A 17,935-nucleotide genomic window follows, 5' to 3' on the forward strand; every position below is an offset into this window, starting at 1 on the left:
ACATCCCTTTCTTTCTTCCTCTCACACCTTTTGTTGACCACTGTGTCAAAACCCCGTGTGCTAAAATGGCAAGGTCTGATAAGTTCCCATACAGCCCTTTAAATGTTGCCAGCACTAATAACTTTCTGCACTCTAGTAATTGGTGTTTGTTTAGCTCTGGTTCTGGCAACATACTGAAAAAAGCTGAATCTTTTTTCCAACCCTTCCCCAAACAAACAAACCCCCTAGAAATTGTATAGTTTCTTGTTCCTACCTCAATGCTATAGCAGCTGCAATTCCAGGCAAAGCACAGACACTAATAAAAGCCATATGGAAAGCAGTTTTCAAAATCAAAATGCACAGAGAACTTTTGCATTGTAAATCACATTCACTATACAGACTGCATTCACATACTAAAATAATGGATACCGTGCACAAAAACTTAAACTCGGGGGGGGGGGGGGCCTAGAAAATGCAAAAACGAAGAACTATTTCTGTATTCTGAACTCCTACCAAATACTGCCAGCTTCTCTGACCTTCACCAAAAAAGGAGTACACATTAATGAATCCTACTCCCACTTAAGGATTAAATCTTCAAAAGTGACCTTTCCATCTGTATAGTGGCCTATTATACATACAACTCCAAGAAGGCTTATATATACATACACTGTGAAACAGGTTGAAGAGAAACTCCCAAATTCTCAGAAAGTTTCCCCAATAACTGAGAAATGTTTGGAAAATTGACTGGGCATCTCAAATGATCTCCAATTCAAAGGTAACATAGTCAGGTAAAGAATGCCTTGTCTGGCCACCTACAGCAAGAGAGAGGAATAAACTCTCAAGAGGCCTGGGCGTAAGCCATGAAAGGGGAGTCTGCAAAGAATTTCTCAGTAAATACAGCAGGGGTGAACTTTTGAGGCAAGACATGCTTTTTATGGGTCTGACAACACTGTCAGTAATTCAAAAGATTTAAAAATAAAAATCTATAGCCAATGCGGAGTGGCTGCCGGCCACTTTCCACACAAGAATGAGGTGGTTTATCAACTACAGCAATGAAGAAAACTGAAGATCTCAAGAGCCCACATGAAAACACACTTAACAGTGGTGCGTTAGTTTAGATTATAAATTGTTTACAGGTCCACAGAGCATTCAAAAGCTGAAGAAACACTTAATCTCCTGGTAAATACGCACAGGACCTTGAACCAAACATAGATGAACGCTGTATGTTTATTTTGATTAGCCCGAACAACTAGCTGCAATGCAAGCCGGTAAGAAGGAAGAAACCACAGCTTTTCAGAGAACCCGTGGGACTATTTCTGCCGATTCAAGAGGGACCGGTGCTAACAGCATCGGGTTCTGCATCTCTGATTTCACAGAACCGCACATACGTTGCCTAAAAACGATGAAGTCTCGACAAACGTATATGCCCGGTATTGCAGAGACCAAGATGCACATGACCCAAGCATCTACAAAAGCGTCTCCGGTTGCCAGCAGCCGAAAACAAAGCGTTCAGGGAACACGCCTGGCAAGGACATCCCGAGGAATAGGGAGAAGCTGAAGTAAATCTGCCCTCAGAGCAGGCGTCTGTGCATTACAACCGGCTGTTATTTTAAAGAACACGTGTTGGAGGTTCCAAAAGGCACCACACGCACCCCCGGGAACCCGGGCAAGTCACACCCCGACACAGGGAGGCGGCGCACACCGGCGATCGCCCGCAGACCCTCAGGGAGCCGCAGCGCGCTGCCCGCACCGGCGCCCCCGGCCCCACCGCCTCATGGCGCCTTGCCAGCCCCCGGCCACCCCCGGCCGCCGCAGGGACGGGCCCCCGGCACGGTGCAGGCCCCACGCTGCCCGGGATGGGGCCGAGGAGCGGGCAGCCCCCCCCCCCTCCGCAGGCAGCCTCTCGTCTCACGACGCGGTGCCGCCGCCCGAGGGCCGCGATCCCGCCCGGCCGCCCCGGGGAAGCCGCTGCGGGAGGCAGACGGCGCGGAAGGCGGCCCCGCCCCTCCCTCCCGGGACCCCGGCCGCCGCCGCCCTTACCCGCCAGGCCCCCGCCGCCGCCATCGCCGCCGTGCCCCTTCCTCCTCTGGAGGATGAAGTAGGGGTTGGCCCGCTCCGTCACCCACAGCGCGTTGGCCAGCAGCACCTCCTCGGGGTTCACCCACATGCTCCCAGCGCAGACAAAGGCCGGCCCGCCCAGCCGGCCGGCTGCGGGGCGCGGTGACTCACGCACGCACCGTCCGCATCAGTCGCCACCATGCCCGGCCGCCGCGGCGGACGGCGCAGCCCCGCGGGCACCGGCGGGCGCAGGGCGGAGGGGCGGCAGCCGCATGCCCCCCGGGGCTCCCGCCGCCTACCCGCCCACCGCCGGGCGCGGAGGGGCGGCCGCAGCGGCCAGGGACGACGGCGGCGACCCCGGCAGCTCCCGCCGCAGCGCCGAGGGCAGCAGTGACATCAGCGGCCGGCGGCGGCGCCCCGCAGCCCGCCCCGCACGGAGCCGCCTCTCGCTCTGCCTGGCGGGGGGCGGGGGCCGCGCTGCTCGCACCTGCGCGCACGGGGGGGCGGGGCCGCCGCGCGCCGCGGGGAGGGGGGGGCGGGGCAGCAGCCACCGGTTTCGTCAGCGCGGCGGTTGCAAGGGCGGGTCCTGCGGCCGGTGGCGGGACCGGCCGCCCCGCCCCGCCCCGCCTCAGCGGCCGTGTCCCTTCAGCTGCCGCCGGCGGGCGGTCCCGTCCCTCGCGTTCATCTGCCGGGTCGCTGGGGAGGAGACGGCAGCGTCCTCTTCCCAACCGTCGGCCGGGAAAGGGTTGGCCTTCGCGGCTCAGAGGAGCTGGTGAAACGGGGTGGTGAGAGGCAGGGAGAGCCCCGGCCCTGTCAGCGAGGGAAGCCGCCACAGCGGGGGCGGGACCGGCCTCCTCCGCAGCCCAGTCCCGCGTAACCACCTTCCCCGCCCTGCCCAGCACCGCCGCCCCCGAGCTCCCCTCTGAAGACCGCATCGGGGCGTGTGTGCGTGTTTCTGAGGGCTTGAAAAGCCCTCAAAGAAGCCGGTATACTCGACAGGTACGCCAAGCACACCCAGAGGGTATAGCGGTACATATAGGTAACACAGGTATGGTTTGTACCCTTGCAGTTCCGAACACTCTGTGGTTTCCAAGTTGTCGGGAAAGGACTGGACTCACTGGCCTGCCTGTAGTCAGAAAACTGTTTCTGTCCAACCTGTACTGCCCAAGACTGTACTTGTCTTCGGTTTATTAAAGATGTTGAGTAAATTAAGCCCCAAGGGAAATACTAAAACCATGTTCCACGCACAAACTTCCTATATGCAGGCCACAGCTTTACAGTACAGTTCAGCCTTCCATCAGCTGGTGCTGGCACGGAGCTGGTTCCCAGCCCTCATCTGGTGGGGATGGACGCTTGGCCAGGGGAGAAATGGCGCTTCATCTGAGGTGGTGATGGCGCTCTTACTTCAAGGTAAAAAGCCCAGAAGAGGGAAGTGAGTGTCTCTGATGAATGCTTAAAAATTGACAGTCCTGCTCTCAGTCCCCCTGCACCATGGAGAACATTTGTCGCCAAGGCAGGTCTCGACAGTCTGAAAAGCAATGCAGAAGAGTTTCTTCACCCTTTCCAAATTTATCACAGAATCAGATTATTTTGAAGGGTAGTATTGAAATGACCTCACCCGTTTAACGGGAAGAGTTTCTTTAAGGGTAGTGTTTTTAAAGAAAAATTCTGAACAAGTAAGTTCCTTATAACTTTGAAAAAAAAATAATAATAAAATGCTGAAATTTCACCAGCTCTAGTTAAACCCTACGTGCCAGGGAGCTTGAAAGTTAAATTGTAGCCTGGCTAAAAGTAGTGGCAAAAATTCCGAGTAACTTCCTTTAGTAAGGGTAGCATGTCACACACACAAAGCCCATCAACGTTCCTGTGTTGTCATAGCAGTCCTGTTGGCAGTGGATACTAGCGGCATCATCACTGCCGACAACCTGCAGTACAACTACAAAAGCCATACCGACATTTTAGGGAAGAATAACCAAATCATACTCCACTACAGTCAGAGATGGTGATCAAGTTAATTTTCTTTGTGAACAGTGCAGCTGACCTCAAGGAGGAAAACATCGTTATCAGAGGCTGGGAACTCCTCCTCCTCCCCATTCCTAACTTGCTTTTCAACAGCAGGCACGGACAGTTATCCATGCAAAACTGTTGGCACTCAAAAAACAGCTGCCAGGCTTTATTAGTGCCAGTTAGTCAGTTCTGCATGTGAGTAGGGTGACATATGTTACTGGCATAAAGAACACCAAAAGCCTAATTTCTAACATCTTTCCTATTTATTTTCCATTAAACATTCTAGAACATTTCAATAAAACTGAGAAGAAATAAAATGTCATTACTCAAATAAATGGCATTTAAAATTATGTTATATTGTGTCTTTTTGCTGCTGTGTTGTAGATAGTATCAAGGCATTTTTAGGTGGAAACCTGGTCTGCTTTCATAATAATGAAAAATATGTGTTATGCTATCATGGCTGACCTTTTTGTTGAAGCCAATGCAAATATTTTCTCCTGCATGCCCATCACATTTTTATCCCTCACGTAAAATGTTTGTCTATGTGTAATTTTTTTTGATCGTAATGCTCCATTATAATATTTCAAAAGTTTTTTTTTTCATCAGGTTGTTTGGGAACAAAATACAGTCCTGTGAATTATAATAGAATTTTTAGAAAATCTGAAATAGAAATAAAGGAATAATTGCCCCTGCCTGTTTTGTAATGGTTTGTTGAAAAAGCTGTATCAGCTTGAAACTTCGGTGTGGTTTTAACATTGAATGGGACCGTTTAAAGATCTCTGTGCCATTAGGTTTAAAACTTCAACATATGCCCTTCAATTCTGAAAAAATAATTAAAGAAATCAGGAGCAGATATAAATACAAGCTAAGGAGTTATATCTTATAATGCTATATTATAAATCTCTCAGGGAAGAAAATGAACACGATTCTATAGAGGGATGACCATTCTGTGCAATGTCATCAGACTCACAGACAGTAACAGTACTCAAGCAGGAAAAAGATTAAATAAAGCAGACATTTTACCATTTATTCCCTGGAAGACCTTCTTAAAATGGACCTCTTCTCTTAGATGCAGCCAACTAGCATTTGCTAGTGGTTCAGGACAGCCGTTCAGTGGACTAGGAGCAAAGACAAAACACCAGGACGCCGCAAATTATCTTTGAGAAATGCACGTGTTGTTCGGGTTTGAACAATAGCTGTCGAGGCCCTACACGAGGACTTACCTTAGCACGGAGAAGCACCGAGCTATCATTAGCTAGAAGCTTAGAGCCTTCAGCTGCTATAAATCAGTTAAGTTATTTGTACATGGAGAGGTGGGTGTTTAGATTTTTCTGAGAAGTGTTTTATAAATAGTGCTAAAGCTTTAAAAGACTGGAAGACATTGCTTTAGGTGTGATGTGAGATGAAACAGAAAGTGTGTGTGGGGGGGAAAGCATCTGAGATTTCTTAGTGTGTGGTCAGCACTTGTGCCACAAGCCTTAGTGTTTATATGCCCGTAACACCCTGTATTGAAGAAACTCAAAGCATTCAAAAATAACATCACTATTCTCATGTTCTTGCAATTACATATTACAAGCACTTTTATGGATGAGCAAACTGAATCATACAAAGTAATTCTTGCTTTGGGTCGTCCGGCAAGTCTGTAATAAAAGTAATCAAATCACAGCATCTGCTAGCCACAATTCCCCACTTCCCAGCTGCGATCGCAGTATCTGTCAAAGGCAGGACCAGGGTTAGTTACTCACAAGCCCTTTATCATCCCAGAATAATTTTATGCTCCTTGGGTCTCGTCTCAAAAGCCGTTAATGGGTTGGTTGCATACAGAAGTCGCATTTGCATCAAGTGCCTGCTGTAAGATGTACATTTTGTATAAAGTATAAGATTCAATGCGTGTCTTTACTCCAAACCGGAACACGACCTGCCTGATAGGAAAGAGTTAACTCCTGTAGGACCGAGGCAGCTATTCAGTACCAGGCCACCAGAAATACCTTCTACCATCCCAGGAAGACAATGTCAAAATGTGTCCCAAGGGAATCTGGAAACAAAATATTTCAAGGTCAAGGAGCAAGAAAGAATCCCAAATAATCCCCAGAAGTTTGCAGCAAGAGGTGGGGGGCATGTTTAGCGGTATGAAAGCAATTTGAGAGGACAAAGCGTGCCCTAACTGCATAGGCTAGATAAACATCCACACCCCGTTAAAAGGATACTGACAGAAATTTTTTTGGGTTTTAGTTTTGCAGAACAAATATAACTTTTTTTTAACTCACTTTCCTTTCTCTAACCTCTCTCTTGCTTGTCTTGTATGCCAAAAATGAAAAAACTTATTGGCTTCTGCATTAATTTAGCTGAAGTGAAAGGTGATTTCAAAATAACAGGCTAGCAGCAGGGCATTCTGTTCCTATCAGTGTGGTGATTTTTAGAAGGGAAATGTCTAGCATTTCTTCCGGGTAGCTACACAGAGCAGCGGGGTAGATCTTCACAAAGCTCTAGCAGCTTGTTTTGGAGCTTGGCCTGCCAGAGGTGGGACAGAAAAGCAGTGTTCAAATGGTCTCAAGCATGTGGCAAGGCACCAGGGAAAGCACCTGACCCTCTGGCAGTAGCTTTTGACAGTGTGACTCCTGATTTACCCATCCGTATTCAACAAGAGGCTTTTACTAAAGCTACCTACCTACCAGGAGGTCTGTTACAGCTGAATTCTTCTGTTTGCAGATCTGACAGGAAACATCAACTTTGAAGATAATATCCAGCTGTCTGTGTCGCTTCCCAGAACATTTTCATTGCCTAGGAAAGACTGTCAAATTCAGGACAAACTGCAAGCTCTCAGTCTGGATGAGGAACCTTTATTTCCAAGGAAGGTTAAATAAAAGTTCCACATTCTGTGATGCATTTTTGCACTTCCCTATAATTATGGCAACTCTTCTTGAATACACCATGTACTACTTTTTCCTCTCATTGTGAACGTTAGCTTTTTTAGTCCAGTCTTTTGTGAGATTTTGCTGATCTGCCATGGCAAAGGGACAACTTGTTGCAAGTTGATAAAAAGTAGTACCCTGCTTTTCAGCAAGATGTTACGTTTAACTACCCTTCGGTATCATGATGACTCCTTTACTCTTTCTAAAGCACTGTTGATGTCCCAGGCTCTACACAGACAAGGCAGCGACCTGCCTGCAGCCCACACATCTGTTTGTGGCCTGACTTGCTTCATGAGATGCGTCAAATAGGACAATTTCCAGCTCTCCTGACACATCTATACTATCCTTAGAACTCTGATAATTTCAGAAGTGAATGTATCAGAATTGGATACAGTATTTTAACAGAGCTTTACCAATTTTTGGTTTATTTTGACAGAAGCAAGGTCTTTGCTACTTTGGAGACATTCTGTCTGAATCACTCTTTTTTGACAGCACTGCACTGGGAACACACAGAGCACTTTATCCAAAATCTTTGTGCAGGAAGAGCTTTCCACAGCAGCCACCCATATTTTAGATATAATTGGCACTCTGCCTCACACCTGGTTTAGGGACATGAGCACTGGGCTGTAGTAGAATGATCTGGGTCCTGATACAGCAGTGACCTTACATCACTATTATCTTGTCAATCTTTAAGTCTTTAAGAAACGTTGTCATTAAAGATCCTTTAGCGCGGTGTTGATCATGTGGAATGTTAAAATTATATATGGACTGCTCCACAAACCATCCCACTCACCATTGTCTCCTTGTTCTGAAATCTCTCTGTGAGTTTGTTTTATATCCAGCTGTTATGACCAAGTTAATTCCATATATGATTATCTTTACATTTAAAATTGCTTTGGCAAAATCCAGGCAATTTCCTACAACAAAACCAAAGCCAACGTAATCATAAAACTGAGAAGAAAAACAACAGCTCTTTGAATATGCCTTAAGAGGCTACACACAGCTGAGCTATTGTTACTAACATAAGCGTAAAGCCAACATTTGATGGCAGCTGATACTTTAAACGCAGCATTGCCTTGAAAAATGTTCTGCTACCATACTTCAGGGAGATGCTAGAAAAAAATGGAGGCGTACATCTCTGTAACAGCATGATCTGCCCCTTTCTTTCAGATTCAGCCCTCCAGCTTCACCCTGCACCTTCAGGAGCCACCAGCAGTCAGCCAGATGAGAAGTCACTGAACCAGCTGAGCAAGCAGCTTCATTGGCACTGCTTCTTCAGCATGATGGGAGTGAGAAAGCTGGAAGAAAAACACTGGCAAGGCATGAGGTTTCTTTTAAAGATTTTGATGGTTTCATTATATGCTCTTATAATTAATAACTTGAACCAGTTGGAGATGATAGATTTCTTGAGGGACAGCATAAGTTATGGTGGACAACAGAGAAACACTGGACTTTATTTGGCTTTAACAGTGTTAACACTCAGTAATTACTTACCCGGGAACCTCTTCATTAACTACTTAGGCTAAGTACTTGAATTAAAATACTTTAGTATGTGTCATAAGACTTAATTAACTTTGCCCATTCATAAACTGGTTAGGGTTGTTTATGCTGAAGTTCAGAATAAATTTTGTTTACCCTCCAATGACATTCCTTGCATTTCTATGTATTGTTTTTGTTATCAGTGTTATGCTAAAATCAAGCACACATCTGATTTGAAATTATTTAGGGAAGCAACATTGCACGGAAGATCAGGAACACACCTACATTAGACCTATGGAAATACAGGGGAAAAAACAGGGTACTGGTTTTTGTGTATTGAAGTATTTACAGATCTAATTTAATCTGCAGTTAGTTTACTCTGGTGCTTCCCTCACTGTTAGTCTGGGGTCTCCAGACTGCTGAAACCAGAAACCTGCCTCAGAGATCTCCAAATTGTAACTGGGCAGGGAGACATCGTGAAGCAGAATAGAAGATTTTCCCACCTGGTTTAGCTTACAAACTCAGTTAAGAAATAAGAGTCATAGTAATATGATTGCAATTCTTCTCTTAACTGTGGTGTCCCTTACCTTTTACCAAATAATCCAACATGATTATGGAGGGAGTTGATAAAGATGTTTATTTGGCAAGTGCTAGCATAGAGATGGTAACATAATTTGTGGGTGCAGATGTGTTCATTTGGAGCAAGTCTGTAAAAGGGGGTGGTGTTTTGTTTATTTGTGGGGGTTTTTGTGTTTTGTTTGTTTTTTCAATAAATATAAATTTGTGCTCTAAGTTCTACTAATGTCTCTCATTGAACAGGCTTTTCAGAAGACAAATTATCTTTGATAGTTATTTCTGACGCAGTGCTACATGTCTTTTGAACATGGGTCAAATTGGGGGCATCATTTTTAGTTAGAACTTCTTGATGTTCTTACCAGGGCCCTTTTTAGAAAAACAGTGGGGGCGAGTCAGGTATAGTTGAATAATCACTACCTTAAGTATTTCACAAATTAGTGTATAGTGTATTTTTGTTTCATTTTACCTTTTTAATTTTTGTCTTTCTTTTTAAGTGTCTCTGAGATGTCCTCTACTTACTTACAAAATATAAGATGTAGCATACACCAGATAAATTCCTAATAGAACTCCAATGCAATCAATGAAGATACATCAAGGAGGAACCTTGCTCTGTGCCACTAAACACTCAAAAATTTACTATGTGGCAGCTGGTAATTGATGCTTAAAAATTTCTGTTATATGTTCTTAAAGGAACTAGATAGTTCCTGAAATGTTGATAGAATATGCTTGATTTGACATCTAAATGATGGGTAATAAACTGTTTATCAGTTACTTGCCTGCTTATTGAAAATAACATAGGCAACACCAAAATGAGTTAAGGTACTGAAATTTGAAAAAAACGACTTACTTTGAAAACATCACATCAATTCCAGTTGAACACATTAAAGTCCCCCATAAATAATGTCATCATACTTGGTGTAACCCAGGAGGCCAGGTTAACCATAGCAGTTGATCCACATAGCCTTGCAAAACCAGATACATGAATTGGTTGATGTTAATTTTCTGAATGAACTGTGTAAAGAAACACTGACCTGGATAATGGTGAGCTATTTTTCAGTTTCTCAGAGCACTGCTGCCTGCATGTAATCAGGGGCTTACAAGATGACTTTGTGTGTTTAGCTGTAGTGGGCTGACCCTGGCTGGACACCTGGTGCCCACCGAAGCTGCTCTGTCACTGCCCTCCTGAGCCAGGCAGGGAAGGGAAAAACTAAGGAAAGGCTTGTGGGTTGAGATAAGGACAGGAGCCATCTGGCATTGGCTCTGTCAGACACAGGGGAAGCTTCTAGCAGCTTCTCACAGAAGCCACCTCTGTAGCCCCCCCTGCTACCAAAACCTTGCCATGCAAACCCAATACGTTATCTCTCTGAAACCTAAAAAAAGATGAAAGCATGCAAATTATTATTATTATTACTATTGGCTTTGTAGATCAAATAAAGAAAACATACATTTCCGTGTTCATTAAAAAGGAGGCATTGAAATGCATGGGATGAGGCAGTACTCTGTAAGACAGTGTGATGCCAGGACTCTTTAGAAGAGGATATTTAGGTAAAGAGAGATAAAAAGTCTTGATTACCACAGGAAGAGAAAAGGTATGAAACAATATCGTGAAAAAACATAGAAGGCCTACTCTGGTTCCTGTCAAAACAAGTAAACAAAAACAAGTGTTCCCCCCACTTCACCTGCTTGAAGTTCAGACCTACCTCATGTCCATTCAGTGACTGGATTTAACTTACCTCCCTCCAGGGTGGTGTCCAAGGGGAAATAAGTTGAAATATGCCTGGCCACAGACATGTTGCTTCATCAGCTTAGCACCAGCAGTCGGATCCTGAGCTGTCTGGAGTTGCAGAGGTCACTACAGGGGTTGTTACCATGCTTGGGTGAATGTTAGGGAGAGGATCTAAGTCACCACTCACCCCTCAGCATTTTTCTTTAATCTGGTCTTTCTCACCTCCGTAGTCCCAGCCTGTAAAATCTGGTATTTCTTTGTTAGGATCCTCTTTACTTTCTTCCAAAGACCTCTGCTTCCCATAGGCAGAAAAGAGTGGCAGTTTATTTTGGTAATACAATAAATCCATAGCAAACAGCTCAAATAAGAGTGTCTACCCAAATGAATGTAGAAATCAACAGTTGATGGAATTTCTGTGCAGCTCCCTGCTGGCCAAAGAACACATTAGCAGCATGCTCATTTCATCATGCAAGTTATGGAAAAATACAGAAATTGATTCTTTGAAAATAGAAAGGCAAGACTAGTGATATATTGCAGAACACAACAACTCACAGTCCCCCTCCCTCCTGGAAGAAACTGTTGTTGCAGACTGGGAAATTAATTAATGTGTTTGCTCGTGGTGATGTCTTGTGCTAATGGGTCCTGTGGAAAGAGCAGCTCTGCACTCCCTGTACTGATGGAGCTGTATGGGAAGAATGTGGAGTGAGGGAATAAGGGACTAGTAGGTGCTGGTCAGAATAAGATGCTCCTCAGAAATACTTCAAAATGATTCTTCAGTCATAAGAATTTCCCTTCCATCCCACTGCCTATGAAAAACTATACACAATAAATTACATGTTGCAGTTGACTGTATATTAGCGGTAGCTGTTTGTAGAAAAGTATAGTCTGGATCATTTTCAGGTGGATATTCCCAGTGATACAGACCTCACAAACCAGGAGGTGGAATTTCTTCGAATTTTCCTCTTTTGCTTGAAAACAGCCACTGAGAGCAGTTGTGGAAAATAGCAGGTCTAAAAGAAATCAGTTGAGAAAGTCACACATCTCAAGTCATGACCATGCAGAGCTATGGCAATTGGATTGCAGCCCATGCACTACACCAAGAGCTTTCAGTACAGTTTGTATTTTATATCGCTGTTCATTCAATTTGCAGTTCACATGGACTCTCATGTCCAGGATGGTCTGGCAACAGCAGTTGTAGTTATTTGTGTAGTTTTGTTTTATGTCCTATAGTAATTAATTCTGACACCATTTTACTCTTCTCACTTACCCTGATATAGCAGAAAGGATATGTAGAAGTTGATCTGTACCAGACATGAAGCATCTATCTGTTAAACATATCAGAGGTCATTTTTGTTCTAAGAGCCCAGTACATTTTTACTATAAAGAGCAACATAACAGAGTAATGTTTGAAATCAAGAGTCAGGAAGAAGTATGTCTTTATTAAAAGCTTTATTTCCAATTTTTTTTTTAGGTGGAAGTTTGTGTTAGGGAAGGCCTTCAGGACATGGTAGAAATTAAATCAACAGTAGCAGAGAGGATCGTGCCTGTGCTTTCTACTACACATACCCAAATCTGTTATAAATACTTTCAAAAAAATCTAGTACAGATGATAGGTACTCTCAGCTCAACTGCCACCCTGCTTGCCACTGCAAGTTAAACTATAGCACCCTTACGTAACGATGTAAACTAATTTTACACATTACACTTTGGGGGTCAGGGAGGGGAACTCCATGAACAGCCCTGTTTGTGGTAAGGATTTTGAAATCATGAAAATTGTAATAACGTATGCAAAGGAAAAAATAACACTGAAATAATGCAAATGTCTGTAAACATAGATATATGAATGCATGCATATAGACTAATAAAATATATATAATGTATAAAATGCATGAGCCAATAATAAAGGGTGAAAGCCAGCATCTAGCAAACCATTTCTTAATTTTATTTTTAAAGGAATTTGTCAGTATGCATACTATGATCGCATCCTCATGACAATTTCCAACAGCCCTGAATTGCATCATTTTGGAGAAACTCGCAGTTTTAGATGTCTCAGAAAACCAAGACAAGCAGGAAGGTCAGAGTTCAGATGTAAGAACTAAAGAATTGAGAGACTTCCGAGCCACGTACACTACTGACGTAACTGAGGTATCTGCAAGGTAAAAACTGAAGCTGTCATTTTCAGGTATTATCCAATTAAAATATTAATATCCACCACGGTTCTGCTTACAACCAGCACAGTTATATAGTCTTTGCTGCCCCAGGAAAACAGTTCCCACTATTGTTTCTTATGACGGAGAAGGCCTGCTGATGCAGCCCAGCTGCTGCATGGTAGAAGCTACAGGGAGCTTGTCTTCATCTGGGTTTCTTAATGAAGCCACAGTAGAGTCACACCCCATTTTAGCAGTGCAGACAAAAGCAGCTCTTTGGCAGGCTCCTGACTGCTGCTCTCCCTCCGTCCCACTCCCCCTGGCTGCCCACCAAGCAGCTGCTGAGAATCTGGGATCAGGGCTTCTGTCTCCACACAAAATGCCTATTTTGCCTGGCTGCCGTGCTAGCCCGGGTGCTCAGCCAGCTTCTCCACCAGTCTCCTTACCATCACACAGCCAGCCCCTGGGAAAGAGGTGTTTGGGATAGAGCTAGCCTAAGTAGCTGTAAGCTGTATAGGCTCCAGGTTAATTCAGCTCAGTACTTGCCTGCTTTCCAGTATCTATAAAGGCCATAATGTCCTCCCGCAGCTCCCCCACCACCAGCTGAAGGCAAAGACAGGTATTCCCTTATTTGTGGATCAAAGCATATTAGTATAAAGCACTAGAGTACAAACAGCAAAAGCACTGTTAAACCAGGTAAAAACGTGCTTGATAGCAAAATATTGACTATCACTGGTGATACTCTCATAAGTCATTGCTTGATAGCAGCAGAGTTCAGGGTAAAACCATGCCTTTGAGCCATTTTGGTAATCTCTGCCAGGGGCTAGGAGAGGAAGACTCATCATTCTTCAGCCCATTCTTGGCTATTGTCAAATGAAAGTAAAAGAAAGGGATGGGAGAAATGGAAGAAAGAATGCAGAAAGGAATTGTTAGTTTAAAGGAAAACGTAAGAGAAAATTATATGTAAATAGAGCAATAAAAAGCAGAAAGAAAAACTAGAAGAGTATGGAAAAAGGGGTAGAGAAGAAATGAAAGAGAAAATGGAAGGAATAAAAGAAAGGACTGAGGCAGCGTGTCAGGCTGTCACAGTGTTTTAACATTGGCAGATTCTTTCAGTACCTTGGTACCTGCTTTCTTGCAGCACAGAATTCAGTTGACAAAACCGTCACAGCAATTCATGCTGAGGTACGCGCAGAGCCAACTCCGCTGGATCGCAGCAAGTGCTGCCACAGCTGTGCCCTGTGCTTTGCAGTGCTAGTGCCTCACTTTCTGCTCACTCCGTTTGTAGCCCCTCTAGGGCACTTCCTTTTGTCAGGGGTAGTTTCCTTCTGGCTTTCAGCCTCAGCTGAAAGCAAATCTCTTGTTACTTTGGCTAGCAATTGCCTAGGTCCACAGCATGCTAGAAGCACCACTTTCTAGTCTAGCAATGCATTATTTTCCACCTTCTCCATCACAATTGGATGTGTACACACATGAACCAGAACAAAGAGGAATTAAAGCTCTTCACTTAACTTGTTTTCCAGTTTGCAGTGCATGTATCACTTAACGCTCTAATGACAGCATGGAAGCAAACCAGGTACCCATAGCATCTTGAACAACATTTCCACACACAAAATTAAAGACATGCAAAATAAGCGATTTTCTCAGTTTTCTTGGCTTCACTCTTGCTCCCACATCAGTATGCACTGCATAGCGGGACCTTGCTTTGGCTTTCTATACAACTAGAAGGCATTGAAACAGCACGCAGAAGTGTCATCAACAGTCTGCCCAGTTTGGGAGCTGTTTCTCCACGTGGCAGACCATGGAGCTGTACCCCATGGAAACCCGAGGCTGTTCACTGGCAGCTGCCTCCGTAAGGAGCGTCCTTGCCTGCAAGATGGAGCTTCCAATTGATGCAAGCCTAACCCAGGAGCTGCATCCCCCACATCAATAACCGTAGGTCCAGCACTAGCAGCCCACACAGCGGTATCGGTCTGGTCCACACAGGATCGTATTGTCATCGAATTAGAGCGTGGTAGTAATGTCAGTCCTGTGCTGCCTCCAAAGGACAAAACATTTGATCCTGCCCCCAGCCTGTCACAAAGTTTCATTCACAGGTTTTGGACAAGATTTGAAGGATCAGGTGTTCCAAATGATCTGATCCAGCACAAAGCCCTAAGTTACAAGTACCATATTGTTGAACTGCATCTCCAAAGCCAGCGTTTACTTGTTATTTTAGTTGATGAATGGGGATTCTGAAAATTGCCTATGGAGACACAGGTGCAAGAATCTTCACCTGTACATCACCTTTTCATGTAGGGGCTGGAGATAATGTGGAAAGGAATGTTAAGTGATAAGAAGAATGGTAGTTTATCATAGAAGAAGTCATAAACCAATGTGTTTGTTCTTAGACAAGGTTACTGTTGATGCCAATACAGCTGTGGATCACCCAGCTTTGTTTGGGGCCTGTACAAGCCACGTACCAGTCCTAGTAAATATGAACACTGAATTACCTGGGTTTATACTAGCAAGGTATCCAAATATCATACTGGGTGCACCACTGAAATCAGGGGAACAGCCTCTGGTACAAGCTTAATGCAGGGTCAGGCTCACCCTTCCACAGCAGAATTAAATTGCCTACTTTCAGTGCACAGTGGCAAGGCAAGAAATAAAAACCACAGCAAAACCAAAAACCCCAAACAGGTTCTAACGAGAGATCACTTCACACAAAGAGAGCCTTATCGCCGTTAATCCTGCTGGCCAGCATCAGCCTAATTTGAGCAGCCTTTGCCCATTACACAGAAAAGAGCGAGGGACATGCTACTGGCTAAGGGAAAAACAAAGAAACCCACCAAGAACAGTAAAAACAATGTGACCTGGAGAACACAAATAATTCGGAAGTTGAAGAAGCAGACATTTGATTAAAGTGGGAAAGGAAACTAGATTGGATGAGGGTTAAGTATGACAATGCAGTGATGAGGCACCAGAAGAACAGAATTAAAGGAATAGCACAGAAAGGGTTTCATATCAGGCAGGACAGAAGTGTCACTAGAAAGAACGGTTAAAAAAAAAAGAAGAAAACAGTTGACAGACCAAATATGACAGAATAAATGAAAAATAACAACAGCAATGAGAAAGGAAGGGAATAAAATATGCCAGTACCTCAAACTGATAGCAGAAGAATTTACTTAACATTCTCATGGAGAAAAGTCATTATCTCACAGCTAGTAAGTATATCAATGTGCACGCTGTCTTCCTGAAATGATTCTTGAAATCTCTATTTTGTCATGTAAAGAAAAAAAAAATGGGATGTATTGAATGAATCTTTCAAAATAATTTCTCAAGACATACACATTTAAAGTAGTATTATATGCTCTGTCAAATCACCAAAAAGGCTGTTTCTGTGGGGTTTTTTTCTTCACAGCATCCCAGAAGCAGAGTTGTTAGTGGCACATAACCACATAACCATAATTTTTCTAGATATGACTGAGTATGAAATTGTGTCACAACAGGTAGAGCACCAGAGGTGTTAACTACTCAGCATAGCTGTAGACTAAGTAAGTTTATTTTTTAAGTTATAACATCTTTTTTTGGAAACACTACCCCATAAAATATCAGCTATAAATTATTCAGAGCTGTCCATAAACACAACAACATACAAAAAGAGAAAACTCCTTTCTAAGTAACTCATAATCCATCTTAAACCAATTCCAAGGCTGAAACAAGTTTAAGTACAAAATGTTAAAATTTCATTAACAATTTTTTTACCAGTTAGAAACTCTGAAATAACTTTCTGTGCTATTCTAAAGGTCCCCCACTAATAAACTCCATTAGTATCTCTGTAGAATCAGTTTGTTATGTATATTGTATGTGTATGCATTATTAACAACTTTGTAAACCCATGCTAATGACTTTGGTATTGTCCCCTTCCAGAAGCCACTGAACACCAATGAAATACCTGACAACCTGTGGATTCCACTGCCCTCTCCCCTCCTCCTCCTCCAAAAAAAAAAAAAAAAAAAAAAAGCATATGCAATCCTTTACCTAGAAGTGGTGGATAACCTGGAGGAGCTCCTGTCCCCATCTTCCCTCACTGGGAGTGAAAGGGCAGATGGTGTCACCAGGAGGGCAGTGACACTGCTGGTGCTGCACACTGGTGATCCCTGGAGCCCATGGGAGGGCCTGGAGGGCACAGCACGCTGCCCTTCGCACACTTGCTTGTAGGGATGGGAGCTCAGCCTTTGCGCCCCCAGTTGCTGGGTCTTGTGTGACTGCCTTGCTCTATTCCCCTGTGACAAGAAAGAAGGCATCATGGTTTTTTCCCCCAACATGCATCCAAAAGAGAAAATACAACAACAACAAAATCACAAACATGACTAATGCACAGCCCCTTACACTCTATTTTGCTTCTAAAGCATCTTTTACCTTGTCTATAGCTCCGATCCTCAGAGGTGGTGGTGGTGCTTTATATCTCAACCCGTGTAATAATCCTGGTGTTTCTGTGGGCAAGGAAGCTGGCACCATCTCTCTTCCCCACTTGGAAGAGTTCACATGCAGCAGCTATCTCAAAAGTCCACAGCTCATAGCTCTTTACAGATCAGCAACTGCAGGCAACAGAAAATTAGGGTTGAAAATAATGACCATGAAATAATGTTTTGTTTTTGTTTTTTTTTTCTCTCTTGTGGAAGCACAGATGGCTTCCACATAAAGAGCAAAGTCTGTGTCACTGCGTATATCTCTTTTTGTGGTATGGGATGGAGGCTTGAGCATTCAATCTCCATAATTTTACAAGTAATTTAGGAGAAAACTATTCTATATCTCTGAACTCAGTTTTTCCAGCAGCTTATCCGTGCACAAACTAGTATTTCTGTAGCTATGAAAACCAGTTGTGGAATATCAAGGAAGTTAGTCAGACAATATGTTGAAAATTATGGAAGGTGATCTGGTACAACAACTTCAGAAAAAAAAAGATTCATTCAATTTTATGTAACACGATCATTAAAGTAGTTATAGTCCTAACATATTTCAGAATGCATGTGTGTGTATTTATCTGTATTTAAAAAAATGGAAAA

The 17,935-nt window shown here is 43.8% G+C and overlaps 1 protein-coding gene across 6 annotated transcripts in view; it reads right to left on the reverse strand.

The window, feature by feature from the left end:
- The window catches only part of TBC1D9 (TBC1 domain family member 9), a 70,159-nt gene extending 52,692 nt beyond the window's left edge, over positions 1-17,467 (reverse strand). For 3 of the 6 annotated variants that reach the window (XM_080402601.1, XM_080402600.1, XM_080402599.1), the window contains exons 1-2: positions 5,068-12,571; positions 2,020-3,565 (exon numbers count right to left, since the gene is read on the reverse strand). In XM_080402601.1, coding sequence (XP_080258727.1) covers positions 2,020-2,146 — 127 coding nt within the window. In that variant the 5' untranslated portion in view covers positions 2,147-3,565; positions 5,068-12,571. Of the gene's footprint in view, positions 1-2,019; positions 12,572-16,907 lie in introns of those variants that run through there. The other 3 variants (XM_080402598.1, XM_080402597.1, XM_080402596.1) reach the window with 3 other exon arrangements.
- Between the last annotated feature and the right edge of the window lie 468 nt (positions 17,468-17,935).

Source organism: Falco punctatus (assembly GCF_963210335.1).
Source record: "Falco punctatus genome assembly, chromosome: 1".
NCBI classification, from domain to species: Eukaryota; Metazoa; Chordata; class Aves; order Falconiformes; family Falconidae; genus Falco; species Falco punctatus.